The 10,569-nt window shown below is 46.0% G+C and overlaps 1 protein-coding gene across 1 annotated transcript in view; it reads right to left on the bottom strand.

Annotated features, from left to right (window-relative positions):
* DNAJB12 (DnaJ heat shock protein family (Hsp40) member B12) overlaps positions 1 to 9,732 on the bottom strand; it is a 35,966-nt gene extending 26,234 nt beyond the window's left edge. The window contains exon 1 of the mRNA XM_072130524.1: positions 9,543 to 9,732. Coding sequence (XP_071986625.1) covers positions 9,543 to 9,675 — 133 coding nt within the window. The 5' untranslated portion in view covers positions 9,676 to 9,732. The remainder of the gene's footprint in view (positions 1 to 9,542) is intronic.
* Between the last annotated feature and the right edge of the window lie 837 nt (positions 9,733 to 10,569).

Consider the following 10,569-nt stretch of genomic DNA (forward strand, 5'->3'; position numbering starts at 1 on the left):
AATAAAAAGCCCCTGGCGGCCTCCCTTTACTAATAAAAAGCCCCTGGCGGCCTCCCTTTACTAATAAAAAGCCCCTGGCGGCCTCCCTTTACTAATAAAAAGCCCCTGGCGGCCTCCCTTTACTAATAAAAAGCCCCTGGCGGCCTCCCTTTACTAATAAAAAGCCCCTGGCGGCCTCCCTTTACTAATAAAAAGCCCCTGGCGGCCTCCCTTTACTAATAAAAAGCCCCTGGCGGCCTCCCTTTACTAATAAAAAGCCCCTGGCGGCCTCCCTTTACTAATAAAAAGCCCCTGGCGGCCTCCCTTTACTAATAAAAAGCCCCTGGCGGCCTCCCTTTACTAATAAAAAGCCCCTGGCGGCCTCCCTTTACTAATAAAAAGCCCCTGGCGGCCTCCCTTTACTAATAAAAAGCCCCTGGCGGCCTCCCTTTACTAATAAAAAGCCCCTGGCGGCCTCCCTTTACTAATAAAAAGCCCCTGGCGGCCTCCCTTTACTAATAAAAAGCCCCTGGCGGCCTCCCTTTACTAATAAAAAGCCCCTGGCGGCCTCCCTTTACTAATAAAAAGCCCCTGGCGGCCTCCCTTTACTAATAAAAAGCCCCTGGCGGCCTCCCTTTACTAATAAAAAGCCCCTGGCGGCCTCCCTTTACTAATAAAAAGCCCCTGGCGGCCTCCCTTTACTAATAAAAAGCCCCTGGCGGCCTCCCTTTACTAATAAAAAGCCCCTGGCGGCCTCCCTTTACTAATAAAAAGCCCCTGGCGGCCTCCCTTTACTAATAAAAAGCCCCTGGCGGCCTCCCTTTACTAATAAAAAGCCCCTGGCGGCCTCCCTTTACTAATAAAAAGCCCCTGGCGGCCTCCCTTTACTAATAAAAAGCCCCTGGCGGCCTCCCTTTACTAATAAAAAGCCCCTGGCGGCCTCCCTTTACTAATAAAAAGCCCCTGGCGGCCTCCCTTTACTAATAAAAAGCCCCTGGCGGCCTCCCTTTACTAATAAAAAGCCCCTGGCGGCCTCCCTTTACTAATAAAAAGCCCCTGGCGGCCTCCCTTTACTAATAAAAAGCCCCTGGCGGCCTCCCTTTACTAATAAAAAGCCCCTGGCGGCCTCCCTTTACTAATAAAAAGCCCCTGGCGGCCTCCCTTTACTAATAAAAAGCCCCTGGCGGCCTCCCTTTACTAATAAAAAGCCCCTGGCGGCCTCCCTTTACTAATAAAAAGCCCCTGGCGGCCTCCCTTTACTAATAAAAAGCCCCTGGCGGCCTCCCTTTACTAATAAAAAGCCCCTGGCTGCCTCCCTTTACTAATAAAAAGCCCCTGGCTGCCTCCCTTTACTAATAAAAAGCCCCTGGCTGCCTCCCTTTACTAATAAAAAGCCCCTGGCTGCCTCCCTTTACTAATAAAAAGCCCCTGGCTGCCTCCCTTTACTAATAAAAAGCCCCTGGCTGCCTCCCTTTACTAATAAAAAGCCCCTGGCTGCCTCCCTTTACTAATAAAAAGCCCCTGGCTGCCTCCCTTTACTAATAAAAAGCCCCTAGCTGCCTCCCTTTACTAATAAAAAGCCCCTAGCTGCCTCCCTTTACTAATAAAAAGCCCCTAGCTGCCTCCCTTTACTAATAAAAAGCCCCTAGCTGCCTCCCTTTACTAATAAAAAGCCCCTAGCGGCCTCCCTTTACTAATTAAAAGGCCCTAGAGCCCCCCCTTTACTAATTAAAAGGCCCTAGAGCCCCCCCCTTTACTAATTAAAAGGCCCTAGAGGCCCCCCTTTACTAATTAAAAGGCCCTAGAGGCCCCCCTTTACTAATTAAAAGGCCCTAGAGCCCCCCCTTTACTAATTAAAAGGCCCTAGAGGCCCCCCTTTACTAATTAAAAGGCCCTAGAGGCCCCCCTTTACTAATAAAAAGGCCCTAGAGGCCCCCCTTAACAAATAAAAAGTCCCAGCCTACCTTTACTAATAAAAAAAAAGACCCTACCTGCCTTCCCTATACAAATAATAACCCTATATACTTACCCTTGATGTCTTCTTCCGCGTACCTTCACTCCTAATGGCGATCCGCTCACCTTCTGTAGCTCCTGCACCACGCGCCTCTGGTCACGTGACTTACGCGACCTGACGTCAGGTCGCGTCAGTCACGTGACATGGGCCGCGCGGTACAGGAGCTACAGAAGATGGGCGGATCGCCGACGCGGGGCTTGGAGGTAAGTATGGGGCAGAAATACGGGGGCGCGGCGGCAGCTTAGTTCGGGGAACTTTCCCCCGCGGCACACTCAACCTTGTGTCGCGGCACACAGGTTGAAAATCACTGATATATAGGATTGCATTAAAACCACATGGTTCTTAGCACCCATCATCTTACCATACCGGGGATGGAAATAATACATTGGCTATGGCCAGTGTTTGGCCATGTCTTCAAGCTGCCGTTTTACAAAGAAGATTAAAGGGAACCTACCACCACGGAATTACCTATAAAAGGTAGAACGGGTGGTAGGTTGATCTATAGGACATGGGGATAGCCCTTTTAAGGGCTAATTCTCACGCCCCCGCAATTTTTAAGCAACTTTTATTTGCCTAATATGTAAATTTTCTAAAGAGGCTTTTGGGGAGTGGAGTTGCTGGAGCTGAGGCTACATAGTGCAGCTACTCCATGCCCCAGTAGCCTCCTACCAGAAATCTTTGGCGCGCAGTTACCGCCGTGCAGCAGGCGCGGGGCTGCACGGTCACTGCTCCGAAGCCGCGGGCCTGCTGTTCTACGCATGCGAGGCGGCAGGCTTCACGGACTAGGGCGCGCAGACTTCTAGTGGGAGGAACAAAGAGGCTTCTGGGACGTGGAGTAGCTACAGCTACTCCACGCCCCAAAAGCCTCTTTAGAAAATTTACATATTAGGCAAATAAAAGTTATTAAAAAATTGCTGGGACGTGAGGATTAGCCCTTAAAAGGGTTATCCTCACATCCTATAGATATACCCACCACCCCATCTACCTTTATAGGTAGATCCGTGGTGGTAGGTTCCCTTTAAACAATGCTTCCTGACAATACAACACAAAGCAATTATTAGCAGATTTATCAGCACTGGTTACAATGGAAGACCTTGATAAAGCACTGCCATGTGTGTACAAGGCCCAGCAGCATCTGGAATGTTTCTGCTGGTTCCTGCGAGGTGAGATGTGAACTATTTTCGGCAGTGTCCCTGCTCCTGCGGGAGACGTCAGCACAGCACAAGCAGTTTCCAGTACCGGCTGCTGATGTGCAGCATTAGCCGGGTACAGTAACACAGGGCGCTGTACACACTGGGATTCTGCTGATTTTGCATGATACAGCTTTACCACCATATAATCCGTCCGTAATAAACTGCAATTACAGAAACAACCAATAAACTAAATGAAGCAGCCAGGAGACCTGTACCTTGACCCGCTGCACGTGGGCCACATTCTCATGTGCTTACTGCCACTTATTCCACAGATTCTGGAGAGAAGCCGACAATCGTACTGGACAAATACTAGTTATTCAAGGCACTGGCTCTCCAATAACTTTTCACGTTATAAATAACATGTGGGGTACATTGCTCCAATGCTTCTTATTATAAATGTCTGGAGGCCATGCATGGAGGTCCTCTTATTACATGATGTGAGGAGAGACACTGCACAGATACCTGGTCACACAGTATCCACAGATGCATTAACAATTCTGTGCCCTCCCCCCCAAAACGACCTCATTATGTAAGTGTCCCATGTCCGTTGGAGGGGCACTGCATTATAACAGCTTACGTAGTATCATGTAGATAAAAACCATCTAGCGGTGTGCAGCTTATACCTGCTATCACCTATAGCCCAGTACTGAATGAAGCCGACCATACACAATACAATAGTCACCCAGACCTCCCAAACCCCATGAACATTCAGCTCAGCCAAGTGTGCATGTGTCCTCGAGAGGGAGAAAGCCATCAGACTTTTGTGGTAGCAAATGATCTCCCCTTTATAAATAAAAACTTGTAGAAATCCTTCAGTCTCAGTCTCCAATACACTGGAAGTGGAAAGCTCAGCCAACATAGTCTGACAGATAAAGCTAGCTCATACATTACACTGTATACAAACACATACAGTAGGGGGAGATTTAGCACCGGTTTTGCTGGGCTTTTTTTGTTGCAAAAAATGTGCATAGTTTTTTTTTTGCGACTTTTCATAGCTAAAAACTCGCTCACGGCTATTTCTGCCCCCTCTCTATACTGGTGTGATCATAGAAATACCGCTAATGCAATGTCGTGCCAAGCCAGATTTATGACGTCCGCAATTTTTTTAAAAGCCCACAAAAAAGTCGTACAGTTAAACCAAACCTCTGGAATTTTGCTACTTTTTTTCCCGACTTTTTGAAAGAAATATCCCAGACTTATGTATAGTATATGAACAGTTATTACAGGGCCAAAGCCACTTTATTGAATCTGACGGGCACCAAAGACAAAGAACTGTCCCAAAGAACAGCCTAATGATAAATAACCCCCAATATTCTCATTTTGTGCACTATATACACATCATTCTAAAGAGATTTTCACATGTTTGCAATAACTGCAGCCAGGTGCAGGGGGCATGTACCCCCAGAGGACTAGATATGTGCTGCTGCTGGCACTTTATGATAATCCCCTTATAGAGGACTCTACCATTTCCAGACTATTAGCAAAACAGGACATAAAGCATAACCCAGCTCTAAAGGAAAGAGAGACGACGTGTGCAACACCTGGAACAACGACATAGGGCAGTGATGGCGAACCTTTTAGGTACTGAGTGCCAAAACTACAAGCAAAAGCCAGATATTTTCACAAAGTAAATACACAGTAATTCACAGGTTTCAAACATATTGGCGACCTGATTACACCAACACAAGAGAAAGAAGGAGAAATTTGGATTGTTATTGTAGTTTCCCTCTAAAGTCCTCTTAAAGAGGACCTGTCACCACGGAAAACCCACAGAGCAAATGTGCCCCCCATGATCCTCCCCCCAGCCCCTTTCTCCCTAGCAGTTTTTTTTTTTAATTTACGTGCAGTAAATGGATTTAAAACAATCCGACCTCTTACCAAGTAAGAGATCGGATCGTGTATTTGGTCTGTGGGTTTTCCGCGGTGACAGGTCCTCTTTAACAGGATGAATCATGGGTCCGGAGAAGATGCTTCAATGATAATCAAGCTCTGTCCACACCTCCTTGATTCAGGTCTTGAGTCCTGAATGTTGACCTTTGTGCTGGACGATGGCCTGGGTGCCCAAAGAGAGGGCTCCGAGTGCCACCTCTGGCACTCGTGCCATAGGTTCGCCACCACTGACATAGGGAATAGTAAACCATAGACAGACATACTCCCTCGTCTGCCACCACAGCCAAGAAACATGAGGAGGACATGAACAGTAGGTGTTACCCTGTGCAGGGCCCATCATATGGAAACTGCAGCACAAAGGTGTATGATGTAACACTACGCAATGTGATGCTAACATATGGAAATCTAGTAAAGGAGTACAATGGAGTAGTAAAAAGATACCACAAATCATAGTAAGGCTACATTTACATGAATGCATGCTCACCCATAGGAAGCAGCGCCACATGGCTGCAAACACAGGGAAAGACGGAACTTGCCCCATCTTTTCCCTGTGTAGCGGACCCTTCCTTTATTTATATAGTGCACACAGATTATACGGCGCTGCAGAGTTTGCCAAATTAGTTCCTGTCCCCAATGGTGCTCACATTCTAATCAACCTACCGGTATGTTTTGGAGGGTGGGAGGAAACCCACACTAACACGGAGAGAACATACAAACTCTATGTTCTCTCCATGTTTGCGTGGGTTTCCTCCGGGTACTCCGGTTTCCTCCCACACTCCAAAACATACTGGTAGGTTGTTTAGATTGTGAGACCCATGGGAACAGGGACCAATTTGCCATGCTTTGTGCAGCGCTGCGTAATCTGTGTGCGCTATATAAATAAAGAATTATTATTATTATTTGCAGATGTCGACCCTGGGACTCAAAGCCAGGTCCCCACAAATCATGTGAATGCAGCCTGAAAATGGTCATTTGTTGAATTTGCAGCATTAGGAGGTCACATTCACTGAAAGCAAAAGCTATTTCAATCCAGAACATTCTAACAGGCAAAGGTACATGTTGAAGGACACCAATCGCTCGAAAATAAAAAGTTATAGCTGCACATACTAATGAAACACTAACCCTAGTCGTCTTCCATTTATCCCACTGTCAAAATCATTGCTGCAGCCCAACATACCAATAAGCTCTGCCACTGTGGCACTTAGTGGTCCGATCGCTGGCCACATCCTCAACCTGTCTGGCTTATTCATGAGTGGGGCGTCCAGGTATGTCCCTCTTTTCTGTTGTCCACCCCTCCCCGGCCAGATACCGACAATGACGCCCCATTCATGAATAAGCCAGACTGCTGGAAGATGTGGCCAGTGATGAGACCACTAAGTGCCACAGTGGCAGAGCTTATTGGTATGTTGCGCTACAGCTAGGATGTTGACAGTGGGATAAATGGAAGACGGCTAGGGACAGTTTTTATTAGTATGTGCAACTAGTCTTTTTTGTGCTGATAGTTGTCCTTTAACATAGGAACCCTTCTTTTAGATCACCTTCACAATTTTTGCATCTATTGAGTTTTTGCAGAGTTTCTGCTTGAATTTTTTTGCATGATGTCAGAATAGTCTCCCAGAGATGCTGTTTTGATGTGAACGACCTCCTACCCTCAAATCTTTTGCTTGATGATACTCCAAAAGGTTCTCTATAGGGTTGAGGACAGGGAAAGATGGTGGCCACAGCATGAGATTCTCTACTTTTATGCACAGGACACATCAGCATGAGATGGTGCATTGTCCTGCATGAAGATGATTTTGCACCAGAAGACACGATTCTTCTTTTTGTACCATGGAAGAAAGTGGTGCACAGGTCATTTTCACACCTTCAGGAACCCTAAAATCTCCTACCAGCTCCCACCCCATGGTTCCAACCCAAAAAACGACTACTTACTGACGTTGCAGCCTTGTTGGGACATGGTGGTCATCCACAACTCCATCCAGGGTTTCAAGGAATTCATCAGTAAACAAGACTGTTGAAAATTAGTCTTAGTCTTAATGTAGGACTGAGCCCACTAACACTAACCCTATCATCAAGAAACAGATCTGTGCGGGTAGGAGCTGCTCACATCAAAACAGCAGCTCTGGGAGACTATTCTGACATCATGCAAAGAAATTCAAGCAGAAACTCTGCAAAAAAATCACACGTTCAATGGATGCAGGATTGTGTTGTGAAGGTGATATCCAAGAAGGTTCCTATGTTACATGTAACTTGGCCAGTTAGGATGTTTTGGATTGAAATAGCTTTTGCTTTCATTAAATGTGACCTAATAATGCATAATAATGTGGAACTGTGCATTGAGGTTTTTTTTGTTTTAATTTTTGACGTGTATACTGTTATCATTTCGGGGTTTGTTCATTAAAATTCTATTTATACTCTAACGGGCGATGACTTTTATTATACGGACTGTGATTTGCATCGGCCATTTAGGAAAAATCAGAGAGAAATATAATTTGCATAATAATTTGGACCGCGGTGTAAAATTTTGCCTGCATATTTTTAAGTCATAATTTGTAAAAAGTAGAGGAATATAAAGATGTATTTATCTTATATACCAGGCAACTAATGGGCCAAGTTAACACAAATAGTGTACGAGTATATGCAATCAGCTAGACTTAGGATGCATTCACACGGTCTCTCCAGTACTATATTTCCATGCCGTATGAGACCGTATATACGCAATGGCTTTCATCTGTATGCAGCACGTATTTAACTCGTATATATTTATACGTCCCCACGAGAGAAAATAGGACATGCTCTATATTTTTATACACCCAGCGTATGGCAAGGTGTTAACAACGGCAATATAAATGGTTGGATGTATTGTCCATTGAAATGAATGTGGCCGTATGTAACCCATAAAAAACGGAACAGTACGGGTAGCACAGGTCCATTTTCATACAGTCGTGTGAATGCAGCCTAAGGCTGCGGCCACACGCTCCATAACGCATGGACCGGAACATGGGGGGAGAGAGGACATGTCACTGTATCACTTTGTACGGCCACTGCTTTCTATGGGGGACGTATGTACAGACACAAGCTTACAGCCATACATACGTCCCCCATATGGTGTGAATGCAGCCTAATACTGGCAGGCAGAGGCACCCTTTATGCCTTTTGTGGAAAAACAGGATGGAAAGACACCGCAAGCTACATCTTTCCATCCTGCTCTCTCCTGATGAGTGATGTATACACTCAGCAGAGGCCATAATAGCCTATGGGTGACAGATTAAACTGTATGGCAACCATATCAAACTCAGCCGAGGCAGAAAACCAATGACTGGGTGTTGTTGATGTTTGCTCCTCCACCCACTTTCAATGGGGCAGAGAAATAGAACAGGAGGATGTAACCCATTGTATGAAAATATAGTAGAATACGTCCTAGGCCGCTAGAGTAAGGATATAACTGAGGTGGTGCCTTATGTAACAAGAGGACAACAGGATGGCGCATGTGGTATTCCAGCACTATGAGACACTAGAATTTTTAAAAACGCATGTTTTTTTGTCTGGATTTCCGAATTTGAGCAATTAAAAACTAAAAAAAAAAACTGATGCGTTTTCAAAAAACTGATGCTTTTTTTTTAACAGACTGCTCAAAAACGGCCCAAAAACGTGTTCAAAACGCCATGTGTGGCATCACCTTAAGGTTGAAGACACACGTGGCGTTTTTAGGCCGTTTTTAGTTGCGGTGGCGGGCAACAGCAGCGTGCATACACGCCAATTACCGGCTATGGGGAAGGTATATACGTCCCCCATACAGCCGTGTGAACGTAGCCTGAGGTAAGTTAGGAGACGTATTGGACGGGTGTCTGGACCTACTAAAATAGGTGAGTAAATAACTACAGTTGTAGCAGTTCTGTTATCAAAAACACAGAGAGCCCCCAGCTTCATACACACAGACATAAGGATTATATATACATATGTGTATGAGGGGAGAGCGCGGCCCGGTAACTAGCACCCGCAGGGGATTGTGGGAAATGTAGTCCTCACGTCACTGCTCCTCCAGCGCTTATTACTGAGGTAATGGCGGCGTGAGTAACGCCGCACAGCACAGGCCGTGAGCAGGACACACACACCAGGAGGACTAACATGTATGCGCCAGGCTGCGAGTCATGGGACCACAGGTCCCGGCATGCACTTGGCTCTCCGGACACCACAGACATGAGCATTACACTTCCCGTACTACGAACTCCCGCCCGCTCACACTACTACACAGCCTGGTCCCAGGCCTCATCACAGATACAACTGAAATCGGGGAGCTCCCTCATAATCATCAAAAACCACAGCTACATATCATCCAGAAACTACATTTCCAACAATCCTTTGCGCATGCGCAATGAAGAGACGTGACGCAACATCAGCTTCACAATCCGCTCTCCCTCCCCCTCCACCCGCCGATGCTCCGGTTTCCCTCTGCCGCTTCTTACCCCGCGCTCGGTCGGTGGGAAATAATCTCTGAGCCTTCTCCAGGAAGCGCAGCGCCTTCTCATTGTTCTGCTGTTCGATGGCGTCCACCGCGATGCTTATACAGCGCTCCGCCTCGTCCCGGTTTGATTCCATTGCGGAATCACTGCTAAGAGGAACTGGTGGGCGGCGCTTCTCATGCGAGTCATCAGGAGCCTGGCGCTGGATGATGACGTCAAACCCTCTTGCCCTCAGCAGGCAGGAGAGCAGCCAATAGCCGTAGAGCTGTCACCGTGCCGCCTGACAGTTTAGTGTAACTTTTATGTTTTTTTGCGTTTGTTTCTTTATTTCCCTCATTGTAAAAGTGATTTTTTAAAAAAAAATTTATGAACAGAGATGGATATGGGCTTATTACCACAGGGACGTATTGTACTTGTTACTGGGGCTATTTAATATTCCATGCAATATATACGAGCAGGACTGATGAAATTTACATAAAAAACCCTGCATTTTCTTGAGTGCTCGGTTTTTACAGCTTTCACTGTGCTCTTCCAGTGACTCCTCACCTTGAGGCCGGTGACACACGTGGCGGTTTTGAACACATTGTAAACGCATACATTTTAACCCCTATGCACACCAGGACATACTACAACGTGCTGGTGCTGCAGGCTGTGCAAAAAAAGAGGGTAATTTTCAGCACACCAGCTTACCATCTGACCCCATTTGAAATTTTTCACGAGAATTGTTTAATATCATTGATGATGGTTTAGCTCTGGGTATATTGACAGACAATGTGAATATTTAAAAATAAAAAATCCCATTACTCCAATCATGCACACACTCCCGAAAATCCACAAATGTATCAATCCCCCTCCCATGAGACCAATAATCTCAGGAATAGGGTCTCTCAATGAAAGATTGTGTCAGTGGCTGGATACCTTTTTGCAGCCCCTTGTAAAGAGAATACCCGGATATCTGCAGGATACGGGGGATATGTTGAGGGATGTGCAGAGGATTTTAAAAACCAGGATTAACAATAAAGCTTAAAGG

Source organism: Engystomops pustulosus, chromosome 11 (assembly GCF_040894005.1).
Source record: "Engystomops pustulosus chromosome 11, aEngPut4.maternal, whole genome shotgun sequence".
NCBI lineage: Eukaryota > Metazoa > Chordata > Amphibia > Anura > Leptodactylidae > Engystomops > Engystomops pustulosus.